Source organism: Macaca thibetana, chromosome 4, assembly GCF_024542745.1.
Source record: "Macaca thibetana thibetana isolate TM-01 chromosome 4, ASM2454274v1, whole genome shotgun sequence".
Lineage (NCBI taxonomy): Eukaryota > Metazoa > Chordata > Mammalia > Primates > Cercopithecidae > Macaca > Macaca thibetana.
The window spans coordinates 39739755-39767222 of record NC_065581.1 but is presented as its reverse complement, the minus strand read 5'-3'; the positions used below and the strand labels follow the sequence as shown (position 1 = coordinate 39767222).

The following is a 27468-nucleotide window of genomic DNA, read 5'->3' as shown; positions in this document are numbered from 1 at the left end:
CAGGAGAATTGCTTGAACCCAGAAGGCGGAGGTTGCAGTGAGCCGAGTTCATGCCACTGCGCTCCAGCCTGGGTGACAGAGAGAGATTCCATCTCAAAAATAAATAAATAGATAAATAAATAAATATCCTTCTTAGCTAGTAAGTCTAATAAACAGGCAGTGGGCTGGCTGGATCTGGCCCAGAAACTATAATTTGCCAACTGTTGGTATAGGTATAGAGTATAGTTATTTCATATTTATAAATGCTTGGTCGTCTTACTGAACTCGTGCTCTCTCTCTGTTTTTGAGACAGGGTCTCATTCTGTCACCCAGGCTACAGTGCAGTGACACAATCACAGCTCATTGCAATCTCGAACTCCTGGGCGCAAGTAATCCTTCCACCTCCACCTGCTGAGTAATTGGGAGTACAGGAGCATGCCACCACACCCAGCTAATTTTTCTTATTTTTTGTAGAAACAGGGTCTCACTGTGTTGCCCAGGCTGCTCTCAAACTTCTGGGCTCAAGCAATCTTCCCACCTCACCCTCCCAAAGTGCTGGAATTATAGCAACTCCATGGTAGGACTCTGGTGCAGAAAGAAAGATCTCGTTAGGTGAGCGATCTGAAAACCTCTTTAAAGAGATGAAAATAAATACCAATTCATATATTTTGGGTACTTCAAACACAGTGTCTTCAGGTTCATCGCCAGTTGGTTCCGGCATCTCACGGAGAAAATCCACAAAGTATGGTTCAGGAAGAATGCACGACGCTGCATCAGAGCCAATATTTTCTTCAACTGCATGAATAAGATGTGTGTTAAACCACTGCTCATCTTCAGGAGTTACAAATCTGAAAGGAAAATGTAGTAGTAAGAATGTGAAATATGAAAGCATCTTTTCTAACTGAACATGTCCCTTTGCCTCTTCTCAGTCCCACCCTGGACCTTCTCAATTCAGGACAGGGAAACAACATGTTCTGCCTTTTGATAAGAAGGGCATAATCCCATCCAAGAAAGTTATAACATTAACTGCACCACTTATAGAAAATATAGATGAATCACTTAGGTGAGATCAAAGGTCCCTAAAACTTGTGATGGGGTGCAGAAGTGATGGTCGGTAGTGGACAAGCGTCCTCTTTCTGGGTTGGTGGATTCGGTGCACAAAGGACCTTTTCAGATTGACAATATCACAGAGGGAAGAGAGGACAAAGGGGAGTAACATTTGACAAGTATCACCCTTGTGTGAGGCATGGTAGACACTTTACAACTTTGTGAAACTGGCATTATCACCCATGGTTTATAGATGAGGGAATGGAGGCTCCAAAAGATGACTGAAATTAACTTTAATGAGATTGTTTCACTTTAAAGGGATGAAACCAGATTTCCCCACATAAAACCTACAAAGAGCTCACAATTTGTAGAAAATATATACAATGAAAATGTGCCTCCGAATGTTATCAACTCTGATGATCTGGTGATTTATAAAGATGTATTGTTGAAGTCATACTCGAATAAATCGGCAGAGCATTTTCTTAAGGCAGTGGGCAAGTGAGAGACGCCATCAATGCTTCATAAGCCCCACAGCAAATGACGACAATGCTCCTTACTCTACTTATCCCAGTAGATAATGCGAGAAATAACTGGCTGGGCAGGATGGCTGATGCCTGTAATCCCAGCACTTTGGGAGACTGAGACGGGCGGAACACCTGAGGTCAGGAGTTCAAGACCAGCCTGACCAACATGGAGAAACCCCATCTCTACTAAAAATACAAAAAATAAATAAATAACCAGCCATGGTGGCACATGCCTGTGATCCCAGCTACTTCGGAGGCTGAAGTTGGAGAATCGCTTGAACCCGGGAGGCAGAGGTTGTGGTGAGCTGAGATCGCACCATTGCACTCCAGACTGGGCAACAAGAGCAAAACTCCATCTCAAAAAAAAAAAAAAATTAACCAAGTAGCATAAACTTCTCAGGTCATACATTTAAACTCAAGAGCCGCAATACGCACCTGTCCGCAATTACTCTGTTGCACTCATGTTTGAAAAGGGACAGGAGAGTAGGGATTGAAGAGCACTCCTCAGCTTTTATGGTCAACATTCCTTGCCAAATTCTGGAAAGATCTCGAAGATTGAAGATGTAATGAAATTTAGAAGGAGTTGGCAGCATCTTCACCTAGAGACGAAAGAATGAAATACTCTCAATTAGTTTTCAGATACAACTAAAAGTAGAATTATTTTTAGAACTGTCTCACAAATCCTATTTTAGATAAAATCTGCTGAGTAAATAAGTCAAGATTAAGTTCATATTTTGTGACAACACGGACAGAAAGAAAATCATAAATAAACCAACTTAGGATTTAAAAGACCATAAGTTCTTGGATAGGATGGATTCAAGACCAATGCACTGGATGCAGATTCCAAGACCTTGTTCTACCACCACCAGTTGGCTTTGAGCAAGTCACTTCCCCCGAGTTCTTAAGAACTATATGAATTGTGGGAATAATCATCTCTAATCATTGGTAGTGTACATGTGGAAATACGTCATAACAAAAAACTGAACGTGAATTGGTTGTCATGCAGGTAAGAACAATGTTCACTTTTGAGGTTAATAATGGCTATGTTCTATAAATTGCTTTGATTAGGGTCCTTCATGTGTTAGGATTTCTATAAACATATCTGCATATCATAACCTGGATTTTACTATATGGATCCAAACTCAGTCAACAGTCTTTGTATATCTGTATATCCATAATAAGTGGACAGGCAAGTCTGACATGTAGCTATGCGTATAGTAATAGATGTTTTTTCTGTTTGAGCACAGAGTATGTATTCTATGCTAATTTACTATTTCTACCAACTTCTAGAATACAAAAAGGCAAAGCTGTAACAATACCGCATTCTTACCCAGAGAGATACCCATTAAGGGATAACCTCGAGGTACTCTAGATATGGAACGCATTGATGGTCATGTATAAAGATCATAATTGATATCATTAGCATCATTTTTGAAAGTGAAAATAATGATAATTCTGGTGATACAAACTCCCCATACACCTATTTCAGCAAAGCAGATGCTTTCTTTAGCATCTGTTCATAAATTAAGCCCTTTCTATACTGAAAAATTACCCTATTGAGTTTGTAATTTTTACAGGCTAATTCCCAGTGCTAGTTAAAGCAGCAAGTAGCATGGGGAGACGAAAAGAAAAGAAGCGTATTTTATCAATTGCCTATCAACTTCCCTCTGTGCTCAGTTCCATTGCAAGCTAAAATGTTCATCCTACTCACTAAAATATAAAACATATAGTTATATTACAAATATGCAAAAATACCCAAAGGGTAAGGTTATGTGAATATTGCTTTTTTTATAATACAACACTCCAGCCATGATGGCAGCCATTGGTAACTGAGGCAGTCATTAAAGAGAATCTGTTTAAAAAATTCCTTTCTTTCCTTCTTCTTCTCATTATTTGTTAACCTGCTTCTTTCCTTCTCTTCTAATATTTCCCTCTACTTTTCATCACCTTCTTTCGTTTCTCAACTGCTTCTGCCTTAAAACTATATAAAGTAACATAAAGGTGGGCTGATAGACAAGGCATGAATGGACTAAAAGAGTGCTTTGTGAAGATGGGAGATTGGAAGAAAAGACACAAAGAAGGCTGCTTATGTAGAGGTGGGTAGAAGAGGAAGATGCATTCATTTTTCAATGACTGAGCACCTCCCTGGTTCTTAAGAAGACACACTGGTAAACAGAGGACAGCTAACTCTGCTGTCATCAAGTGGACTTTTATTCTGTGGTTGGGGAGCCTGAGAATGAACAGGGAACAAATATATATGTAAATAAGCAAGTAATGATAGAAGCCATGGTTTTTTTAAAAAAAAAAAAAAATCAGGGCCAGGAGACAGATAATGAGTAGGATAGGGACAAGGGCTTCAGAGGACGACCGGAGACAGTCCCTCTGAAGGTAAGAGTGATGAGAATGAGCCAAAGTATGGTGACCCAGCAGTGCAATAAACCTGGGGTGCTCAAGGAATGGTGAGCAGGGCCACTCGGCTGGAGCAGGATGATGGCAGGCAAGGGAAGTAACTGCAGTCTGCTGACATTATAAGTGGAACTGGGAGTCTACTGGTGGTTTTAAGAAGGAGTAAAGATTTCTGGTTTACTTTTTTAAAAATATCATCTAGGACTGTGAAAAGAACAGACTCCAAGAGAGCAAGAAGAAAGCAAGGAGATTGGTTAGGAAGTTACTGCATGGTCCAGGGGACAAGTGATGGGAGCACTTATTAGGGTGGTCATGGGAGTATGGCGAGGAGGGCTCGGCTTTGGGGTAGATTTTGAAGGGGAGGTCACTGATATTCGCTGATGGACTGGATGTAGGCCATGAGGAAGATACAAATCAAGGATGGAGCCCAGTAATTTTAACTTAAGAAGGAGGATAATTGGTGCTGCTACTGAGACGCAGAAGTTTGAGGGAGGATCATATTTAAGGACACTTAAGAGTTCTGTTTGGACATGGTAACTTTGAGATGAGTATCAGACATCAAACACTGATGTCTGTTAAGCAGTTAGAAATTAGCCTGGAGCCAGGCAGAGAGGCCTGGGATGGAGATATCCATTTTGAAGTCATCAGCACAGGGATGATATTTAAAGCCTCGAAGCTGGATGAGGCCACCTAGGGAAAGAATGTAGATAGAGAAGAGGGCCCAGCATCGAGACCAGGTGTGTTTCAGTGTTTAGAGGAGGGAAAGAAGAAGGGGGACTTTAATGAGGTAGCCAGTGCACTAGGAAGAAAACCAAGAATATGGGGACCCTCTGAAGCCAAGTGAAGAAAATATTTAGAGGGATCATTTAGGTCAAATGCTGCTAAAAAGTCAAGTAAGAGGGACAGGAAAATTAACCTTGAGATGTGGCAAGATCGAGGTCTTTGGTGATCTTGACGTGAACAGTGGGAATGAAAGCTTGTGTAGAATGGATTAAATAGATTTAAAAAAAGACACTGAGGACATGGATCCAGGAAACATCCAAATAACAAAAGAAACTGGAAGATGGAAGACACCTGGAAAGGCAAAGCTTTTCAGAGAACTACGTATATAAGCACAGTAAATTGAGCAATAGTCCTGTTGGAAACCACATGTATCTTACCACAAAAAACTATCTCAGATGCTCAGTCCTTGCCACTTATTTTCAAGTTTCTTTAAAAGGGGTACAATGGCACATGTAAAGGCCCTGTGTTGGCAAGGAACAGAGCCCCACACTCGTCACGGAAGGTGGCTGCGTGGAAGAGCATCTCATAAGAAACCCCCCGCCGGGCGCGGTGGCTCAAGCCTGTAATCCCAGCACTTTGGGAGGCCAAGACGGGCGGATCACGAGGTCAGGAGATTGAGACCATCCTGGCTAACACGGTGAAACCCCGTCTCTACTAAAAAATACAAAAAACTAGCCGGGCGAGGTGGCGGGCGCCTGTAGTGCCAGCTATTCGGGAGGCTGAGGCAGGAGAATGGCGTAAACCTGGGAGGCGGAGCTTGCAGTGAGCTGAGATCCGGCCACTGCACTCCAGCCTGGGCGACAGAGTGAGACTCCATCTCAAAAAAAAAAAAAAAAAAAAAAAGAAACCCCCAAATTCCTCTTCTGATAATTCCGTATCTAGAAATCCCCAGTCTACCCAGGAATCTGACAGGCTGGCACACTCCAGGTTTCCCAGGAGACAAGTGCCTGCCCACACGTGTGTAATCGGCCTAATGGATGTGTAGTGAATTATGACAACTAATCCTTATCTCCTTCATGACTTTTTGTCAAATATATCAACCTCATTTTTATCTCATACCTACACTTAATTGCCTTTTCATGAGTACTGCCTTAAGTCATCTGAGGACAGCTGCAGGTTTGCTGAGCTTTACTTAGGACACTGACTTGTGTATGCAAATCTAGCCAATTTTTGTTAAGAACACTTCCATCCATTTACTAACTCATGCTCCAGCTCAGAGAAACACACAAGTTAGACTTTAAGTCCTAGTTGGCTGAGAATATCTGGAAATCATGTATTAAGTCAGTCAATAAGCATCTGAGTGTCTGCCATAGTTTGGTGGAGGGAGACAGATAATACAAATAAAGATTTACAAATCAGAGTAACAAGTGGAAATGCAGTGTTCTCATTTCAGCAAAATTCTACTTTGTCTTGGATGTCATGTCTGGTTTACAGTAACATCTCATACATATGGAAAGCATCATTTAGTCAGATCTTTTGCTCCCTGGAAGGAAAAGGTGTCATAAATCTATTTGAGCACGTAATTTGTCTTTTCTAAAAAACACCACTATATATGATATTATGATAACTTAATGAGCCATGAGGTGAGAACTAGGGCTGAATAACAGTTGCCATTTTAAAAATTATTGACAACAAACCATTCTGTACCTTAGTCCATTGCCACAGCACTCTGCCCACTGAGACTAAATTCACAATCATCTCACATATTTGAGGCTTGAAACTTCTACAAGGATCAAAGTATCCACATCCAATAATTCCTGAAAGATAAGCAAGATTGAAGGTATAAGCTTACCAAAAGATTTCAAAGTATATGTTTATCCCAGTGAACAAATCATTACAAAGCTGACTAAGCTGGGTGTTGTTCAGAATTTCTCTCAAGGGATCAGCTAAGACTGGGAGTCAGTAGTGGATCCAGCCAAGCTTAGTATGCAGTGATAAGTGTTTTATATGTATTGACTCATTTAATCCCCCACCCAGCGCCCTACAAGAAAAAAATACAAGGTAGGTATTATTATTACTAGTCCCATTTTAATATGAGCTTAGGAACTTGCTCAAAGTTACACAGCTTGCATGCAGACAAATATGGGATGTGAATCCAAGCAATCTGGCCCTACAGTCTGTACATCAGCATTCGCCCTGAAGCATATGTGAGCTTAGAGACTACTCCCTCATCTTACAGAGAAGGAGACCAGGCCCAGACAGGTGAAGCCGATTGTTTAAGGTCACATGGATTGGTATTGGCAGAACTGGAATCAGGACCACTTTTTCCAGCCTACAGTCAGTCACCACTCTGGCCTGGGCTAGACATGCAACATTCCTAGGGAACACCCAGCACAGTGATGGTCTGACTGTCATCATCACTCTCAGAAAGACTGGGGTGTAGGTTTAGAGACTGTTCTCAAAGACTCAGAACGTCTTTGATTTAGACTGAAGAAAGATTTACTCTGCTTCACTCCAGTGAGACTACACACCGCATAGTGCTTTCAGTTCTGAGCATGGTATTTTCAGAGGAATATGAATATGAATATCTGCTCAGAGATGCAGAACAGGTTGATGAAGAGTGGGGACTAAAGAAACTGGAGTTTGTTCACACTGACTGAAGAACTGCCCTGGGGAAACATGAAATTTTCCTCCAAATCATGGTTGCTTGTGGTTGGTTGTGCTAAGTGCCTGTAAGGCCCGTTTGCTTCCTGAAATCCTGTATTCTAGATTTCCACCTTCCTGTGGGACATTTGTGTTACAAGAAGCATGAGATGGGGATTAGCACTACCCCTCTGCCAAGCACTAGCTAAAAGGCCTTGATTGAGCAGTTATTTCACTTCTCTGAGGCTCAGCTTCTGGTTGGTTTGTTTCCATATTTGTTTAAATGTGTCAGTCATACCAAAGAGTATGTCAAATAGCTTAACAAATAACAAACCCTCATGTACAGACCACCAGATTGATAACTACAGCCTTGCCCAGCGCATTAGAAGCCCCTGTACATTCATCCTTGTTCACAACTCCTCCCTTCCTCCAGAGGTCACCACTTCTCTTTAATATAATCAGTAACTTGCTTTTCTTTATAGCTTCACCACTTAGGTTTTTGAACTTTTGAACTTGTTAAAAAAAAAAAAAACTTTTGAAATTCAGTTTAAAGGAATTGTATTTTTTCCTGTGATTTGCTTCTTTCATTCGGCATTGTATTTCTGGGCTTCATCCATGGTGAAGCATATAGCTGTATTCATTCATTTTCACTGCTGCACAGCAGGCCACTGTGTGCCCGTGACAGGATGTATTTATCCAGTTTTACTAGTGATAAATATCTGGATTATTTCACATTTTTGCCATCATGCACACTTCACTATGAGCATTTTTGTGTAAGTCTGTGGCATGCATGTGCAAAATCAACTACAGATGGATTGAGGCCCCAGATATGGAAGGCAAAACTATACAATGTCTGGAAGAAAGCATAAGAGAGTACCTGTATGATGTCTGGATAGGAAAGGACTTCTTGAGACTCAGAAAACCTAAACCATAAAGGAAAAAATGATAATTTGGTATAAACCTAGAAGTGGAACTGCTAGGGATGGGCACATGCCCTATTTACCAGCAGTGATGCCAAATTGTTATCCAAAGCGTTTGTAGCAATTGACACTCCGGCCAGCAAGCAAAGAGAGTCTTAGTTGCTTCACGTTCTCACTAATGCTTATTTTGTCAGAATTTTTTTTTTTTTTTTTTTGCAAATCTAGTGGGTATGAAACGGTATTGCTTGGTGTTTCTCATTTGTATTTTCCTGAATACTAATGATGTTTACCATCTTTACTTTATTGGCCATTTAGCTTACTCTTTTTAAAGTGCCTTAGTTGTTTGCCCATTTTTATATCCAGTTGTTCACTTTTCTTGTCTGATTTATAGGATTTCTCTAAATATTCAGAATACAATGTTATATGTGTTAAAATATTTTCTTCCATTTTGAGGCTTGTCTTTTCACTCTCTTAATGGTTGTTTGTTTGTTTGTTTGTTTTTCTTTGAGACAGAGTCTCACTCTGTCGCCCAGGCTGGAGTGAAGTGGCAAGATCTCAGCTCACTGCAAGCTCCGCCTCCTGGGTTCATGCCCTTCTCCTGCCTCAGCCTCCCAAGTAGCTGGGACTACAGGCACTCGCCACCACACCTTGCTAATTTTTTGTATTTTTTAGTAGAGACAGGATTTCACCGTGTTAGCCAGGATGGTCTCGATCTCCTGACCTCGCGATCCGCCCACCTTGGCCTCCCAAAGTGCTGGGATTACAGGCATGAGCCACCACGCCCGGCCTCTTAATGTTATTTTTAATGAAGAGAAGTTTTACATTTCAATCTAGTCAAATATGTATATTTTTTTCTTTATTTTTGTGCTTTCTGAGTCTCATTTATGAAGTCCTTCCCTACTCAGAGGTCACTCAACTATTTCCCTGTATTTCCTTCCAAATGTTTTATAGCCTTGCCTTCCATATTTAGGTCATGAATCCATCTGTAGTTGATCTTGTTCTTAGCATGAGGTAGATGTCAAAATTCAATTATTTTCATATAAGAATTACTATGTATCCTAGAACTACTGATTAAAAGTCTGCCCTTTCCCTTCTGACTACAGTACTTGCCATACCAAGTAATTAATGTTCTTATATGAGCGGGTCTGTTTCTCGTGTATGTAAGAGGTTTTGGGGGGGACTGGGGGTTTTTTGTTTTTTTAGACATGATCTTACTCTGTTACCCAGGCTCAAATGCAGTGATGCGATCATAGCTCACTGCAGCCTCAACCTCCTAGGCTCAAGCAATCCTGTGGCCTCAGCCTCCCATGTAGCTAGGACTACAGACATGGGCCACCACACCTAGCTAATGTTTTAAACTTTTTTTAGAAATGGAGTCTCGCTATGTGCCCAGGCTGGTCTTGAATTCCTGGCCTCCAGCAATCCTCCCACCTTGGTCTTTCAAAATGCTAAGATTATAGGCATGGCCTGACCTACACATAAGTTTTGATGGTACAATTTATGTGATTTGATGTCACATTTGCTGTCAAGAATCTCATTTTCATTAACATATTGAAGTGCTACATTTGACTTTGTATAACATATTGTTAATCTGTGATCTTTGTGCTGTCATTTATTAGCCCAAATTTCTCTGATTAACCATGTCCTGAAACCCAAAACACAAAGTTTTCTTTACGTCTAATGTTAACTTCCAACAAGCCTATTTCTAAATATCTCTGAGTCTGAGAATAGGCTATAAGCATAGGTCATCTTAGTATTGAGTCCCTCTTTCCTGGTATTTAGCTCTCCATTTCACATACCCCACTTTAGACAGAGCCTTTTTGTCTCTTAAATGACATTTTCTGTGGTTTATGTCCATTACATAATGCAATAAAAGAAACACTAAGAATATTCATACCAAAAATTTTGTCTATTGAAGCATTTGAAGGCAATGTACAATTAAACACAGTAAACTGTCTTTTTAAACGTTGTGGAATATCATTTCGACCACCTCCAGGGTGGATCATTGCTGCTATGAGCTGCACATCAACAATAGTAGTGAAGTCTCCAGGCTTGTCCAAGCTGTACATTCCTTCCATTTCCATCATCTGTCGCACAATCTCATTAGTTATCTGAAATTTCACACAGCGATATTTTTGTAACATATCACTATCATATTCCTCCATAACTTCAGTAAAATAGTACAAATGAGATTAGAAAAAAAAAATTCAACTCTTATCAACAAGTGTTTGTTAATGTCAATTATCACCTTCAAGGTAATTTGACTTAAATGATGCCACCCATGAACTCTAGATCGTAAGTTAAACATGCATGGTTCAAGTCCAAGGTGCCTTTCACCACAATGATCAAACTAATTTCCAAATAAAGTTAGATATGTGAGTTATAAGATACTTCATTAAATTGCATTAGTACTCCAAGTTACAACAAGTTTTATTGTAGACATCTTTCATACTCAACATTCAACACTTAAAAACCTTCAGATCAGAATGTAGGATGGTTTCAATCCTGAGCTTTGAATATGATATTACTAACTGTTTTGGCTTTTGGTTTTATGTTCTCATCTTACCTTCTCTGCAGCCTCCAACACTGCCAACCCTCCTCCTTGAAAATGCTATCTCTCTTGGTTTCAGAGGCTTGTTTCTTTCCAGGTCCAGCTCAGGGCTCTGGGATCACTTCCTAAGCCACTCTTCGTCACTCATCCCTCACATGTAACTGTTCTCCAGGGTTCCATCCTGCGCTCTTTCCTCTTCTCATTATTCCAGGAAATGCTATCTCAACCCTATATTCTAAAGAATCTCAAACCTGTAACTCTAGCTTCAGATTCTCTTCTAAGCTCTACACCTGTATATTCAAGTCTCTATTGAGCATCTTAGTGGATATCACACAAGCACCTCAAATATAACTATCTTTCATTTAACCAACATTTCATGAATGACTACTGTGTGCCAGCCTCTCCTGTAGCATAGACAAAATTTTCTGTCTTCAGGAAGTACACATTCTAGTGGTGAGAGACAAGATGTACAAATGCATGTTGATATGGAAATAAAATGGTATACTCTAAGACTTCTGTAGAATATAGAGGAGGGGCTCAAGAGTGTGATTCAAGGAGAGAAGGGAAGGCTTCACCTGACATGACATATAAGCCAAGACCTGAAGAAGGTGAGAAAGCAAGCCAATTCGATACCTAGGGGAAGAGCATTCTAGGCAGAGGAAACTGCAAATGCAGAGGTGCTGAGTGAACACCATATTTGTACAACCTTTGCACAACTTTGTACAACCTTTGCATACTTTGTACAACCTTTGCAGGGTATACAAAGATCAGTAAATGTGGTGGAAGCAAAGAGTCATGGGAAGAGGGAGACGAGGTCAAAATGTATAGGGTCTTGGGTCATAGTAAGGATTTTGGTATTTATATTCTACAAGCCTCTTTGGAGGATGCCGACCGGAAGAGTGTGTCATGATCTGACTCTTGTTTTCATTGGTTGATGATATTAGAACAAGCTGAGAAGGGTTAGGGAAACAGGAGGCAGTGAGGAGGCATTTGTAATGATCAAGAAGAGATCTGGTGGTGGGTGGCGCCAGGTGGTAGCAATGGAGGTGATGAGTAGTGGTCGAATTTCAGATACAGTGTGAAGATAGAGCCAACATAATTTTCCAACAGAGTGACTGTGGAGGTGCTGTTTGCTGAGAGAGAGAGGACTGTTGGAGGAGCAGGTGTTGGAGGTGTTAAGTTTGCGATCCAACCAGACACCCCTAGTTGGATACGTGAGTTTGGAATTCACGAGCACTTCAGCTTATGGAAGATAAGCATGAACCTGACCTAAACATGCCTCCACCCTCCTCGCCTTCCAGGAACTGCTGAGGTCTATCTGCCTTGGAGCAGACACAGGTCGTACAGAACTGTTTGGTTTTTCCCTTCAGGATGAGTACTGAGCTTGTAGCGGTGTCTGAGGTGAACAGGGATAAAGAGCAAAATGGGAACTGTCCTGGTAGAGCCAAAGTAGATGGTGTCCATGAGGCAGTGTAGGTCGGTGGGAGGGAGGTGTTGGGGATCCCACCAGGAGCATGCGGACTTCTGGCAACATCGGTGAGGTCTTCTAATGGGGAGTGACCTCGGTGGATAGATGATCACAACTAGGACCACGGTGTGTGGCACCGTTAAATAAATAAATAAATAGTTGTTTGGTTTTTCATTTTCTGTTTTTGTTTTTCTGAACATCAGGTACTCCTCAGAAATGATGCAGAATAAGAGGTTAGAGCAAGGATGAAACCCTGGGAAAAGGCAGAAGACAGGAGCTAAGAAAGGACACTGAAGTCAAGTAGCCAAAGAGACAGGAAGCATTTGCTGTAGAAAACCACGTAGGAGCTGGGTGCGATGGCGCATGCCTGTAATCCCAGCACTTTGGGAGGCCGAGGCGGACAGATCAACTGAGGTCAGGAGTTCAAGACCAGCCTGGCCAACATGGTGAAACCACGTATCTATTAAAAATACAAAAATTGGCCGGGCGCAGTGGCTCAAGCCTGTAATCCCAGCACTTTGGGAGGCCGAGACGGGCGGATCACGAGGTCAGGAGATCAAGACCATCCTGGCTAACACGGTGAAACCCCGTCTCTACTAAAAAATACAAAAAACTAGCCGGGCGAGGTGGCAGGCGCCTGTAGTCCCAGCTACTCGGGAGGCTGAGGCAGGAGAATGGCGTAAACTCGGGCGACGGAGCTTGCAGTGAGCTGAGATCCGGCCACTGCACTCCAGCTTGGGCGACACAGCGAGACTCCGTCTCGTCTCAAAAAAAAAAAAAAAAAAAATTATTCAGGCGTGGTGGCTGGCACCTGTGATCCCAGCCACTCAGGTGGCTGAGGAAGGGAGAATTGCTTGAGCCTGGGAGGTGGAGGTTGCAGCGAGCCGAGACCATGCCACTGCACTCAAGTTTGGGCAACAGAGCGAGACTCTGTCTCAAAAAAATAAATAAAATAACAAAAACAAAAAAAACACATAGGGATTTAAGAAATGAGAAACTCAGCTATAACAGAGAAGTCAGAAAAAGACTGAGGATTGGCAGCAGACTTAAAAACAAAGTTTTTAACAAAGTTATTAACATTCATATATATATATATACACACACACACACACACATAAAAATACAAATTCAGGATCATCTATATGAGATATTTCAGCCATACCTGATCTCCCCACTCATTAATCACAGGCATATTAATATCATCAATAAATACAGTCATTTTTCTCCCTCCTGGTGGCCCGTATGTGCTTCCCATTCGCTTATCCACATAGCTTTCAATTGTTCTCTAGAGAGAAGGAAATGGTTTGTCTTATGTGTTAGATTTTAATCCATATTTCTAAAACTAATGAGCATTCTTGTCAGAGTAGAATATAATTTACTTATGCATTTACTAGGTATACATATAATTTATTAAAATACATGTTGTTAAATTTTTAAAAATAAGGCATTGGAGTGTTATCCTTCATTTACATTACAGTAGATACGATCCAAAGTTCAGCCGCAGTCTCAATATTAGATCAAATTATGCTATTTGGATTTGGCTTCAACCTTAGCCTTAGGAAAGCTAAAGAGCTGAATGCCAAGTGCAGCATCATTTCTTTTGAATATATAATATTGTTACATTTTATATGCATACACATTTTATTGTAACCACTAACTTAAAATGTATTATGTTTATAATATTACAGCAAATGATGGATTTTACCTGAAACATCATTGGTTCTGTGGCAGATGAAAAGTTTAGACTTTTGGATAGCTGTACTTCAGGATCATATTTTTTCAGATAGGCCTTAATCATGACAGTTTTTGCAGTTCCCTGCTCTCCTGTGAGCAAAACAGCCTGCAATCGTAGGATAAGCGTGTTGAAAGGTATTATGACATGTTTAGTTTCTAGTATCTTTTCTATAGGCTAGTCTTCTATACATTATTATAACTAATTTTAATAACTTTTTAGAATTACATCTACCATCAAAAATAAGTCCCAGTTGTATTACAGATTTAAATGTAAAATACTATAAAAGTGCTGGAAGAAAATATAGGTGCATATTCCCGTGGCCATGGGTGGTTTGTGATCATTTAAGGAACTATCTATTAAACTTACTTTATATTGTTTTGCAATGGTGTCTATCAAAAAATTTGTTCTAACATTGTCAACATTTGGAACCAAAATTGATGAATATTCTGGAATACTGTCAGTTGGATAATAAAAAGGCTGAAGTTTCTTATTCCAGTGCTCCCAATCACCTATATAAGAAGTAAAATTTCATTTTAATAGAACTATATTCTGTGAAAGTTATCTCATGATACAAAAATGTTAAGTGCTATAAATAATCAATAGAATCATATAAACATTTAAAATGTTTTCCTAAAACATGTTAACATATCTGCTTATCTTATGTCTACGGCATTTGATAATTTGTTTTGCCTTTTTTTATAAAGTCAGCTTTTTAAAAAACTTTTAGGGCTGGGCGCAGTGGCTCAAGCCTGTAATCCCAGCACTTTGGGAGGCTGAGACAGGCGGATCAGGTCAGGAGATCGAGACCATCCTGGCTAACACGGTGAAACCCCGTCTCTACTAAAAAAATACAAAAAACTAGCCAGGTGTGGTGGCTGGCGCCCATAGTCCCAGCTACTCGGGAGGCTGAGGCAGGAGAATGGTGTAAACCCGGGAAGTGGAGCTTGCAGTGAGCTGAGATCCGGCCACTACACTCCAGCCTGGGTGACAGAGCAAGACTCTGTCTCAAAAAAAAAAAAAAAAAAAAAAACTTTTAGGTTCAGCGATACATGTGCAGGTTTGTTAGATATACGGGGTTTGTTGTACAGATGACTTCATCACAAGGTAATAAGCATAGTACCCAATAAGCAGCGTTTTGATCCTCACCCTCTTCCCACTCCCAACCTTCAAGTAGACCCCACTGTCTATTGTTCCTTTCTTTGTGTCCCTGTGTACTCAATATTTAGCTCCCACTTATAATTGAAAATACGCAGTATTTGATTTTCTATTCCTCAGTTAGTCTGCTTAGGACAATGGCTTCCAGCTCCATCCATGTTTCTTCAAAGAACATAATCTCATACTTTTTATGGCTGCATAGTATTCCATGGTGTATGTGTACCACATTTTCTTTAGCCAGTCTAACACTGATGGGCATATACGTTGACTCCATGTCTTTGCTATTGTGAATAGTGCTGCAGTGAACATATGCATGCATGCATCTTTATGGTAGAACGATTTACATTCCTTTGGGTGTATACCCAATAATGAGATTGGTGGGTCAGATGGTAGGTCTGGCTTAAGTTCTTTGAGAAATCACCAAACTGCTTTCCATAATGGCTGCACTAATTTACATTCCCACTAGCAGTGTAGAAGCGTTCCCTTTTCTCCACAACCTCTCCAGCATCTGTTATTTTTTTGTAAAGTTGGCTTTTAAATTGCTAAATCACCCATCCAGAGAAACCGCACCTGAAATGGAATTAAAATCAGCTGGTGGTAAACCCAGTAATGTAATGGATACCTAACAGAAAAGCCACATCAACTGAAAAATGGGAAAGACCAAAAAAAGAGTCAACCGTTTACTAGATACAGAGTATTTGCCATAAGAAATTGGTTTCAAGGCCAGGCGCAATGGCTCAGCACTTTGGGAGGCCGAGGCGGGCAGATCAGCTGAGGATGGGAGTTCGTGACCAGCCTGACCAACATGGAGAAACCCCATCTCTACTAAAAATACAAAATTAGCTGGGCCTGGTGGCACGTGCCTGTAATGCCAGCTACTCAGGAGGCTGAGGCAGGAGAATCACTTGAACCCAGGAGGTGGAGGTTGTGGTGAGCCGAGATCACACCATTGCATTCCAGCATGGGCAACAAGAGCGAAACTCTGTCTCAAAAAAAAAAAAAAATTGATTTCAAAAATTTATTTACATTTTAGCATCTCTGGATGTTCCTTATAATCTATGGTACCGTACCATTGCTGTTGCTAGGCAAATTGTATTAGCATTATTCCTATCATTGCCATTCAAATTGAATTGCATTTAGCCTCTATTTTAAATGTCTTCAAAAAGCTTATACAATGATTCAGAATTATACTCAAAAGTTACTGTGGACACAGAATGAATGGAAAGAGGGCATACATTGATATTGGCAAAACAATGATGAACGAATACTCATCATTGGAGTAATAACCCCAATTTCATGTTTTCTTGAGAAAGTAAGCAAAAATAAGTATGTTTAACTTCTAAAACACTGCCAAACTGTTTTCCAAAGTGGCTGTGCCATTTTGTAGCATATGAGGGCTCTACGTGCTCTATTACCGCACCGATATTTGGCATTATTAACCTTTTTAATTGTAGACATTCCAGTGGCTGTGTGATGATATCCATTGTGGGGGTTTTTTGTTTTTATTTTTTTGAAACAAGGTCTGGCTCTGTGGCCCAGACTGGAGTGTAGTGGTGTCATCTCAGCTCACTGCAGCCTCCGTCTCCAGGTTCGAGCAATTTTCCTGCCTCAGCCTCCCGACTAGGTGGGATTACAGGCACCCACCACCAAGCCCGGCTAATTTTTGTATTTTTAGTAGAGACAGGGTTTCACCATGTTGGCCAGGCTGGTCTCGAAGTGCTGACTTCAAGTGATCTACCCGCCTTGACCTCCCAAAGTGTTGGGATTACAGGTGTGAGCCACCGCACCCAGACCCCATTGGGGTTTTCATTTGCATTTCCCTGACGACCAATGATGTTGAACATCTTTCACATTCTTTTTTCACCTTTCACCTATCTTTTTTAGCAAAGTAACAATTGAAATTTCCTGTCCATTTAAAAATTTAGATTGATTGCCTATTGATAGTTATTGGATTATAGGAGTTCTTTACATATTCTGGATAATTTTTTTTTTTATCAGATATATATGTTTCAAATAGTACTTTACAGTCTGTGGCTGGGCTTTTCATTTTCTTAATAGTGACTTTTAAACAGCAAAAGAGATTTTTCCCCCCATTGCACTGGCTAGATTTTGCTATTTCAAATAGCAAAATAATCTTTAAATAATGTTTAAATAAAATCTGTCCCCTTATTTGGGCCTTCTTTAGCTTCTCTCAGCACAGTTTTATAGTTTTAGTATACAGATCTTACACATATTGTATTAAATTTATTCCTAAGTATTCTTTTTTGGATTCTATTTTTGTTTGTGTGTTTTCAAGACAGAGTCTCACTCTGTCTCCCAGACTGGAGTGCAGTGGCACAATCTTGGCTCACCGAAACCTCCGCCTCCCAGATTCAAGCCATTCTCATGCCTCAGCCTCCTAAGTAGCTGTGCTTACAAGCACGCACCACAACACCTGGCTAATTTTTTTGTATTTTTTTAGTAGATATGGGGTTTCATCATGTTGGCCAGGCTGGTCTCAAACTCCTGACCTCAGGTGAGCCACCCCACTCGGCCTCCGAAAGTGCTGAGATTACAGGTATGAGCCACTGCACCCAGCCTTGGGTTCTATTTTAACTGGTATTTTTAAAGTTCAATTTTCAATTGTTTGTTGTGAGCATATAGAAATATAACTTATCAAATGTATGGCCCTTTTGTCCTGTGACCTTGCTAAAATCCTTTAGTAGTTCTAATAACTTTTTGAAGATTCCACAGATGGTCATGTCATCTGCAAATGGAGAGAACTTTACTTGTTCTTTTCTAATCTACAGACATTTGATTTTCCCCCCCACTGCACTGGCTAGAACCTCTAGAATAATGTTGAATAGAAATGAAATTGAATAGAGGTGAGAAAGACATCCTTGTTTCGTTCCTGATCTTGGGAAGGAAGTGTTTAGTTGTTTACCATTCCGTGTAACGTTAGCTGTAGGTTTTCTGTAGACATTGTCAGAATGATAAAGTTCCTATTTCATCACAAAAGAGTGTCAAATTTTGCCAAATGCTTTTCTTCATTGATTTAGATGACTGTTTATAGCTTGCTTAGTTTTTAGTCTAATATAGCAGATTATATTGATCAGTTTTTGAATGTTGATCTTCCACTTCTAGAATAAAAGCCACAGTTGGACTTTTGTATACTACTGGATTTGTTATAATTTTATTAAGAAATTTTCGTCAATGTTCCTGAGGAATATTGGTCTATAGCTGTTTTTGTTTTTGTTTTTGTTTTTCTTGGAATGTCTTTCTCTGGCTTTGGTATCAGGGTAACACTGTCCTTATGAAACGGGGTAGGAAGTGTTTCTTCCTATTTTATGTTTTATATCTTTTAGAAGAGTTTGTGTACAGTTGGTATTATTTATTCCTTAGATATTTGGTAGAATTCACCAATAAAATCATCTTGGCCTGGTGTTTTTCTTTGTGGGAAGGTTTTTAACTACAAATTCAATTTCTTTAGTAGATATAGGGCTATTTAGGATATCTATTTCTTCTTTTTAAATTTTATTATAAATTGACAATTTATAATTGTATATATTTATGGGGAACAAAATGTTACAGTTTATGGATACAATGTGGAATTATTACAAGCCAATTAACATATCAATCACCTCAAATGCTTATCATTTTTTGTGTTGAAAATATTTGAAATTTACTCTCCTAGCGATTTTGAAATGTACAACACACTGTTATTAACCATATTCACCATGCTGTGCAATATCTAGTTCTTCCTGATGATGGTTGGTAGTTTATATCTTTCAAGAAATCTGTCCATTTCATCTTCATTGTCAAATGTGTTTTTGTAAAGTTGTTTCTAATATACTCACTTCATATTTCTAATGTTTGTGAGGTCTGTAGTGATGTTCTCTCTTTCATCCTTGACTATGGTAATGTAAGTCTTCTCTTTTGTTCTGATGTCTCTAATAAGAGATTTATTCATTTTATTGATCTTTTCAGGTCCATCTTTTTCGTTTCATTGATTTTTTTCTGTTGCTGTTCTATTTTTTGTTTCATTGACTTCTGCTTTGATCATTGTTCTTTCTTCTGCTTACTTTGGGTTTAGTTTGTTTTTCTTTTTCTAACTTATTAAGGAAGAAGTTGAAATCATTGTTTTGAGACCTTTCTTCTTTTCTAGTAAAGACATAAAGTGCTTTAAAGTCTCCCTATCAAGAATTGTTATATGACCCAGAATATCTTGGTAAGTGTTTTCTGTGCAATGGAAAAGAATGTATATTCTGCTGTTTTGGGCTGAAGCATTCTATAATTTCGAATTAGGGGTATTGATAGTGTTGTTAAAGTCTTCCATATATTTACTAATTTTGTCTATTTGTTCTATCAATTATTCAGAATATTGACACCTTTACTATAACTGTGGATTTGTCTATCTGTTTCTGTTGTTCTCTGACACTTCCTCCCTGTGCAGATTTCTCCTCTCTGGTGCTCTGCCCTGCAAATTCCAGCCACCTTGGCCTCTCCCAAATCAACCTCTGCCTCCACATTTTGGTGAGACAGCCAATCCTGTTTGATCTTCCCCTCCCTGAGCTGCTGCTAGAAACCGCATCCACGCAATAAACTAGTGCAGTCACCTTGTTTCACTTCCCTCCATGATTTCAGTCCTGTAGTGCCTGTTGTCCAATGTCTGAAAAAAACGGTTTTACACATCTTGTCCAGTTTTCTGTCTTTCTAACATAAGAGGTTAAACCCAGTCCCCATTACTCCATCTTGTCTGGAAGCATAAGTCTCCTTACTTAATCTTAAATCTAAGAATGAAGTCTTCTCCAAAGATGTTAATGTCCCTGAAAAAATTAAAAGGATGGATGAAGAATGAGTTAAGAAAGGGCTGGCTAGAAGTCAGCTGGAGTGGACACCTTAGGGCCCTAAATAACCACTAAGTACATAATATCTTAGTTCATTTCATGGCCACAAATGCTCGGGCAAATAAATTTCATCAAAAGTAGTTATTTAGGGTAGCAAGACTGAATGCCTGCAACCCCTCAATATTTTAGTCAACAGACCACTTCAGGACGAGCTTGAAGAAGGAATATGAGTCTAGATTATTGTCAACCTTTTGTTAACATCTCCATTAAAATAAGAAAACACCACTGTCTAAACTTACAGAACCAGTCCTAGCTACTTGGAAGAAAATGCCACAAACATCAGTGGACTGCTCTTTAGGAAATGTAGCAATGCATATTTTTGATGGCACAGAGGAAGGTAATTATTTTATTGGCATCCTTATTAGATGCCATCTCAATCCCCTAACCAAGGCTTCACCACGGTTGGAAAATTGCTACTGATGAATTTCACTCTCTGAGTAACTTGGGGCCCAGCCTCTGAATAAGGACAAGGTGCTCAGAGAGAGGCGATTTGAACCTTCAAACATCATAGAACTCCGGCTGCTCAGAAGGCAGCTCTGTGGAGGAGCTTGGCTCTGGATTCTAAGGGAGTATATATCTAGATTTAAAGATTCCTTTGTTAGTTTGCATTTTGAGTTAGAGGGCCCTTTTGCCATCTCAAACCTTTAGCAGCATCTAACACATGTAATAGAATTATTGGCCATTCTGGTTAAAGATGGCCCACTGAAAAAATTTATTTATCTCAGTCCCTTTCAAACACAAATTCCCACGTAATCCCCAGTTTCTGTATGATTCTTCCACTCTTAAATGTGCCTAGTGTCCCCAGGTCTAGGCAACCCTCTATTTTACACTATCCAAACAGTAACTCTTTAGTCTTTCCAGTGCGGGCAAGGCTGATTGTCTGGCAGCAGGGCTTTGGAAAGAGGCCCAGGAGGTCTTTTTCTCAAACAGACTTACAACCAGCCCTATGGTTTTTAGCTCAACTTTCGCCCCAGTTTCCACTTCCTGAGCCCTTTGAAAGTCCTGTGATGTGTGCTTCTCATTGCTTCTCAGCTCTTCCCACTGCCAGTGTGCTGAATCGACTGCCACTTACCTTATATTAGCATGCTTTGCATTACGAAGAATCTGTGTTCTCCATGCTGCTACCTTTCCTCTTCCAGCACCAGAAAGTAGATGATGTACAAGGTATTACTAACTTATTTATGCCAGATTTTACTGAGCCCACTCCAAAAGGAGAAGTCAAGAGTCTCAATATCAGTCTCTGGCACAACTAATATGCAAAATTCTACTCTCTTTCAAGTACATGCCCTTTTCAAAATGGTATTAACAATTATGTTTTCATAATTATTTTAATATTCCCTCATAGAAGAGTTTCTGAAAGCTTATATTTTTCTCATTTGAAAAAAAAAGTAATTTCATTTAAGGTATAGTTCAGTGTGCTTACCATAATCAGTAACATAAAACTCATACATGGTTTGATTTGAGCCTTTAGGTATTTCTGGTAAGTCCAAGTTGCTTTCATGCTGCCGTAAGAAGGCTTCGAGCTTTTCTCTGCTTTCCAATTCCAGAAGGGCTCCTAAACTCCACATGAGGCCAAACACAAATAATTTATGAAGATGTTCGACACAAGAAACACCGCCTTCCTCTTTGGAGGGAATTAACCCTTCCAGAAGATTGAGAGACTGAAAATGTTTTAAATAAAATAAATTTTTAAATTAAAATTTTGAAAATAAAAAATTGTGAATAGTAATAAAATTAAAAGGAGGGAGGAAGCGAAGAAAACAGATACAGCTCAAGCTATTGCTTGATCACGGTCCTATAGCCAACTGCACATAGAGAAAGGCTATTCCGCTTTCGACAGGCAGCATGGTCTAGCAGAAAGGATGCTGAACTGGAAATCTGCTAGTGTGGTTTCTACCCCCAGCTCATCCCACTGACCTCTGTGAGTCTCAATTTCCTACAGGGAAAGCAAAAGGCCCAGACTAGGTATTAGCAGCTAAGGGAGCTACTGGTTCTAAAGTTTGGTTATCCAAATTTTCCAGATCAAAGATTCTATTTCTTTGTAAAATTTTGCAGGACTTAGCAAACTGTGGCCCTAGGGGCTGGCCATCTGTTTGGTAAATAAAGTTTTACTGGAACACACACAGTCATACCCATTCACCTATGCATTGTCTCTAGCTGCTTTTGTGCTACAACAGCAAAGCTGAGTGGCTGAGACAGAGAGTTGTGCAAAGCCTAAAATATTTATTAATACTATCTGGCCCTTTAAGAAAAAGTGTGCCAATGCCCTATAACATCAGAAAGAAAACTACTGTAGGACATCCTCAGTCTTTCAAAACAAAATTATTCCAAAATAAAATATTCTCTTCTATTATCCATTTTAAAGTAATTACTAAATAATTGACTGACTTGGGCCTTATATATTGTTTCTAACCTACCCACAAATGACTGGCATCCCTTAACTGAGAATCAAAGTTCTAGAATGTATAAGGAGAGGTCACCTATAGACCAGAATTAGGAGAGCCCTTGAAGATCTATGATTAGTTCTGTTTTAACCCAAAGACTAATAAGGAAAACTGAGTAGGAAAAAAAGAATGCTGGCTGGACATGGTGGCTCATGCCTGCAATCCTAGCACTGAGGCTGAGGCAGGAGGACTGCTTGAGTCCAGGAGCCTAGATCAGCCTGGCAACATAGAGAGACCCTGTCTCTACAAAAAAAATCCAAAAATTAGCTGGGCATGGTGGTGTGTGCCTGTAGCCCCAACAACTCCCAAAGGCTGAGGCAGGAGGACAGCTTGAGCCTAGGACTTCAAGGTTGCAGTGATTTATGATTGATTGCACCACTGCACTCGAGCCTGGGCAATAGGCAAGACCTTGATGAAAGGAAAGGGGAGGGGAGGGAAGGGAAGGAAGGGAAGGAAGGAAAAGAGAGAGAGAGAAAGAGGAAGGAGGAGAGGAAGGAAAGAAGAAAGGAAGAAAGAAAGGGAAAAAATAATGCTACAAAACTACTGTCCAGATAATTTTTAAAGATTTTCCTTATCTGTCATATAAGGAAACTTATTTGCTAAATTTGCAAAGCCAAGATTGCCTCCCAAGTTTTCTTGATTACAACAGGCCCCTTTCTGTTCTTTCCCATGAAGTGACCAACTTTATTTATTTTTATTTTATTGATTGATTGGTTGATTTTGAGATAGGGTCTCACTCTGTAGCCCCAGCTGGAGTACAGTGGTGCAATCTTGGCTCACTGCAAACTCAACTTTCCAGGTTCAAGTGATCCTCCCACCTCAGCCTCCCAAGTAACTGGGACTACAGGCACTCACCACCACACCTGGCTAATTTTTGTAGAAACAGAGTTTCTCCACGTTGCCCATAGCTGGTCTCGAACTCCTGAGCTCAAGCAATCCGCCCCCCTTGGCCTCGCAAAGTGCTGGGATTACAGTTGTAAACCACTGTGCCCAGACAATGAAGTCTTCTATGGTTAGGATGGAACCAGCAGTTGTGTGTCTGTGTGTGTGCATGCGCATGCACGCACATATGTGTTGTTTTTTATTTTAAAATTTACTTTAATTAATTACTTAATTTTACTGGCTGTCATTATTAGACACACTTTCTGGAACAGGTCACTAAACCTGACAGTGGGGAAGATAGTTCATTCCCCCTTCCTCTGACATCCGTCTGGGAAGTGAAAATAATAGAGAAAACAGTAAGATCATTAAGAAGATCTTTAAGAGGAATCAAAATTCTCAGAGCCTTTACAGTCACATCATCAAATGATTTTTATGGCTATCTGAACTTTCTATTTTAGATGGCTGTAAACTGCAACTGAGTGCAAAAAAAATCAAAATCGAAGTAGTAAATGTACAAAAAAAAATCTTACTTGCACAATATAGTTGCACTCCAAGAGCTGCATTTTGGGATTGAGATTTAGTTTCATATATGTGTATGTATCTTCAAAGGCTTTCTCATACAGTGTCAGGAATACAGCAGCTTCCTGTGCAGTGCGCTTCTTCAACCATGCCTGCAGAAAAGAAACAGAATCTGTTTGTTAAGAAAGTGAAACGTGGAGAGACCCTGAGGGTTCTTCTTCCCATCTCTCTGCCCCACCTGTAAGATTGGCTTCCAGCTGAGAGCAGAGCTGCTGATATAGACCATGCCCATCCTAGAAACCGTGGCAGGAGAGGCGTTCTCAATATTGTGGACTTCAAACAGAAGCTTGCAACTAGGGGCCATGGGAATGCGATCTCCATTAGCTAACGTCAGAGTTTTATTGTCATCCAAAACGGAATTTAAGTTCTCAATCCAGATGGCATCCACAGGACCATCTAAAACGAGGAAAATGTTTTCACCTGCAAATAATTAAAACAGCAAATCACTTTTCATCTGCAAATAATTAAAATGGAAAAATCAAAGAAATATTGTCTTAATATGCTGGCAGGGAAAAAATGATCACAAAGGAAGTTTGTGTATACCTTTTTTAGCTTTTAATGTTTTTCTCCACAGAGTAGAAAAAATGCCATCTGTCCAGTCATTGGTAGCAGTGTCCAGTCTGCCAAACATCTGAGGTGCAGTAATGGCTTTTGGATTCATTCGCATTTCTCTGTGAGGCCTTCCGCATTCTGTTTGCGCTTTCATTAGAATCGTGATAACGCTTGTCTTTCCAGAACCACTGGGCCCAAGAGTCATCAAGCCATGTCGTACCAAAGACGTCTCATATAACTACACAATTAACCAGTAAATTAAAAAATGTAATTTATGAGTCTCTTGTTGACATTCAGAGTAGTTACTTGAAGTTTAAAGGCTTTATTTAAGCTCTTCGTTAAAGTAACTAGTTCACTATTTTTAAGTTGTAAAAAATGTTGTTTTACTAGATGTGCATAGCAAATGAGCACTACGTTATAAAACGATATGTGATAAAGTAATAACAATGTGGAGCTTGAATTACATTTTGGAAATAATTAACTCAGCATCTAGTTTTTGCTTCTTGCGTGATGTATTCCCTGTGATTTTGGTTTGTTAGTCTATAACCAGCAGTTTTTCCATGCGCAAACTTTCTCGGCATCCAATGTGATGATATCGCCCCTTAGTGGTGGAAAGCAGCAACGCAGAGCATCACAGTGAAGATCCGTTTCACAGGGGCCTTCTGATTCCCCAGAAGTACATCATGAATGAGGATTCCTGTGCAAGTGATTTGTTCAGGGAGTGCTCCCAGGAGAAACCAGTAAAAAAAAGAGAAAAGCAGGACAGGAATGGGAAGAAGCCAAGTAAGGTGTGATTGAGGACAAAGCCCTGTAGAGGGCAGACGTGAGCCTGATCCCGCGGGAGACTGGAGTGTAACTTACACCTCAAAGATTGCTCCACCTGGAACCAGGCGAGCTTGACTTTCCTGCTCCATAAACTCTTAGAGAGGTTGGTTTGGGGGCGAGGGTGGGAAATAAACTCCCGTGCAGCACCTACTCTTTGTGCCTGCCAACAAAATGGCTCCAGTCCTCCTTTTGCTATTAGAAGCCAAAACACACAGAAGCTGGGCAGGGGCACATGGAAATGCTAAAAGAGATTCAAGGAGACATGCTAGGCGTATGGACAGCCGCTGTTATAACATCCTGTCTGTAGTTTTCTCGATAAAAAAAAAAAAAATAAGAAGTCAAAGGTCTGACAGCTGATCAGAGGTAGAGTGAGTCATTCTCCTAACATTTTGGACAGAAATGTATTACCATTGTAAACTATAGTTTAAAAGCAACAGGCACTGTTCCTGACATGTTCAAGAACAATGTTATTGACATCAACAAAGAACCCAAAATTCTAGTCGCCGCCCATTGAGATGGCGAGAATTTTAGAACTCAGTATACTGTATGCATATCATATATAAAATCATGTTTTCCCAGAAATTTTTTAAACTCTTAAAATGGTTTCCAGTACATGAATGATGAAAAGCACTTTTCCCCCATGCACATATTTCTTTGTAAGATTTGGATGTGTCTCAGATACTTGCACGTCTTATAATCTGGCAAGAACAGTAAGTTAAAATAAGAATTGTTATATTAATATTTCAAATGCAGTTTTCAACAATGTCCACAATTTCAGCTCCTTAATTTTCCAAAAACTCTGGAAAATATTCCCAAAGCATCAAGCTCATAGAGATTTAATCCTGTGTCTCTGCTACCAAGTTCTTGATTCTACTGGTAATACAATCAAGGTGGTTAGACGGTTGTCACAAGGATGAAATGTGATGAACAGAAAGACACTAACATATGCAGTCAAAAGATTCAGGTTTTAGTGTAGGCAAAGGATATAACATGTCCACACACAAAGCAGGAGCAAAGTAGCATTCCCGGATTCCTCAGGCGCTGCACCCCACTGAGGCACCCAGCTGCAGCCAGTACTAACAGATTGGCACAAGAAACCATCTGGATCGTTCCATTCCCCAGAGTTTTTATAACCTACTATTTCATCCCAATGTTGTCCCCAGGTGTAGGTAACAACTGCAGTAAATTACTGCTTGATTACTGCGAGGCAGGGTAAATCCATACTATCTTTCTTGGACCACCACATCCCCCTGAGTATTCTTTTTGCAATGATGTACATATGATGTTTTCATTTAACATTTACATCAAGTAAGACTAACCATGAGTTTTTCTATTCAGACAGCTATGTTTAACACATACTTATCATTATACTGATAATAGATTAAAATGTATTTACCTGCACGAGTTTCAGGTTCCAGGGTGGATGGTTAATCAAACCTTCTATCTGAACCTGATTGGCTACTGCTTTTTGCAGTTCTACATAAGTATTACTATCCAGTTGCAGTCCCGGGAACAGGTCATTGATTAAGCTGAGGAACAGGGGTTCATCTTCATCAACCTAAGGTGGCATAGTTTAAAATAAATTTACTCATTCAGTCAATAAATGTTATCAACTAGCTGGGACGTGCATAGTACTTATCACTTCATCCCCAGAGAACCACTTATTACTCTCCTAATCAGGCTTGTATTTTCTAGTACTTTCTCCAGAATATCACTGATATGGTTTGACTGTGTCCCCACTCAAATCTCATCCGGCATTGTAGCTCCCATAACTCCCACATGTCGTGGGAGGGACCCAGTGAGAGATAATTGAATCACGGGGGCAGGTCTTTCCCTGCTGTTCTCATGATAATGAGTAAGTGTCACAAGATCTGATGGTTTTGTAAACGGGAGTTCCCCTGCACATGCTCTCTTGCCTGCTGCCATGTAAAGACGTGACTTTGCTCCTCATTCACCTCCCGGCATGATTGTGAGGCCTCCCCAGCCATATGGAACTGTGAGTCCATTAAACCTCTTTCCTTTACAAATTGTCTTTATTAGCAGTGTGAGAACAGACTAATGCAATCACCATTGAGTTTACATTGTACCCAAAGTTCCTTAGCATTCAATGTGTTCTACAATCCTGCCCCAGTCTATTGCTCCAAAGTAC

At 40.1% G+C, this 27468-nt stretch overlaps 3 protein-coding genes across 4 annotated transcripts in view; 2 read left to right on the top strand and 1 right to left on the bottom strand.

The window, feature by feature from the left end:
* Positions 1-27468, top strand: part of BTBD9 (BTB domain containing 9) — an 820757-nt gene that overhangs the window by 76651 nt on the left and 716638 nt on the right. The gene's annotated exons all lie outside the window — the stretch shown is intronic.
* The window catches only part of GLO1 (glyoxalase I), a 453994-nt gene that overhangs the window by 225071 nt on the left and 201455 nt on the right, over positions 1-27468 (top strand). The gene's annotated exons all lie outside the window — the stretch shown is intronic.
* The window catches only part of DNAH8 (dynein axonemal heavy chain 8), a 314177-nt gene that overhangs the window by 134313 nt on the left and 152396 nt on the right, over positions 1-27468 (bottom strand). For both annotated transcript variants that reach the window (XM_050787538.1, XM_050787537.1), the window contains exons 49-60: positions 26716-26877; positions 24486-24732; positions 24121-24362; positions 23894-24034; positions 21461-21698; positions 14363-14505; positions 13967-14101; positions 13424-13546; positions 10140-10353; positions 6387-6496; positions 1986-2149; positions 635-827 (exon numbers count right to left, since the gene is read on the bottom strand). In XM_050787538.1, coding sequence (XP_050643495.1) covers positions 635-827; positions 1986-2149; positions 6387-6496; positions 10140-10353; positions 13424-13546; positions 13967-14101; positions 14363-14505; positions 21461-21698; positions 23894-24034; positions 24121-24362; positions 24486-24732; positions 26716-26877 — 2112 coding nt within the window. The remainder of the gene's footprint in view (positions 1-634; positions 828-1985; positions 2150-6386; positions 6497-10139; positions 10354-13423; positions 13547-13966; positions 14102-14362; positions 14506-21460; positions 21699-23893; positions 24035-24120; positions 24363-24485; positions 24733-26715; positions 26878-27468) is intronic.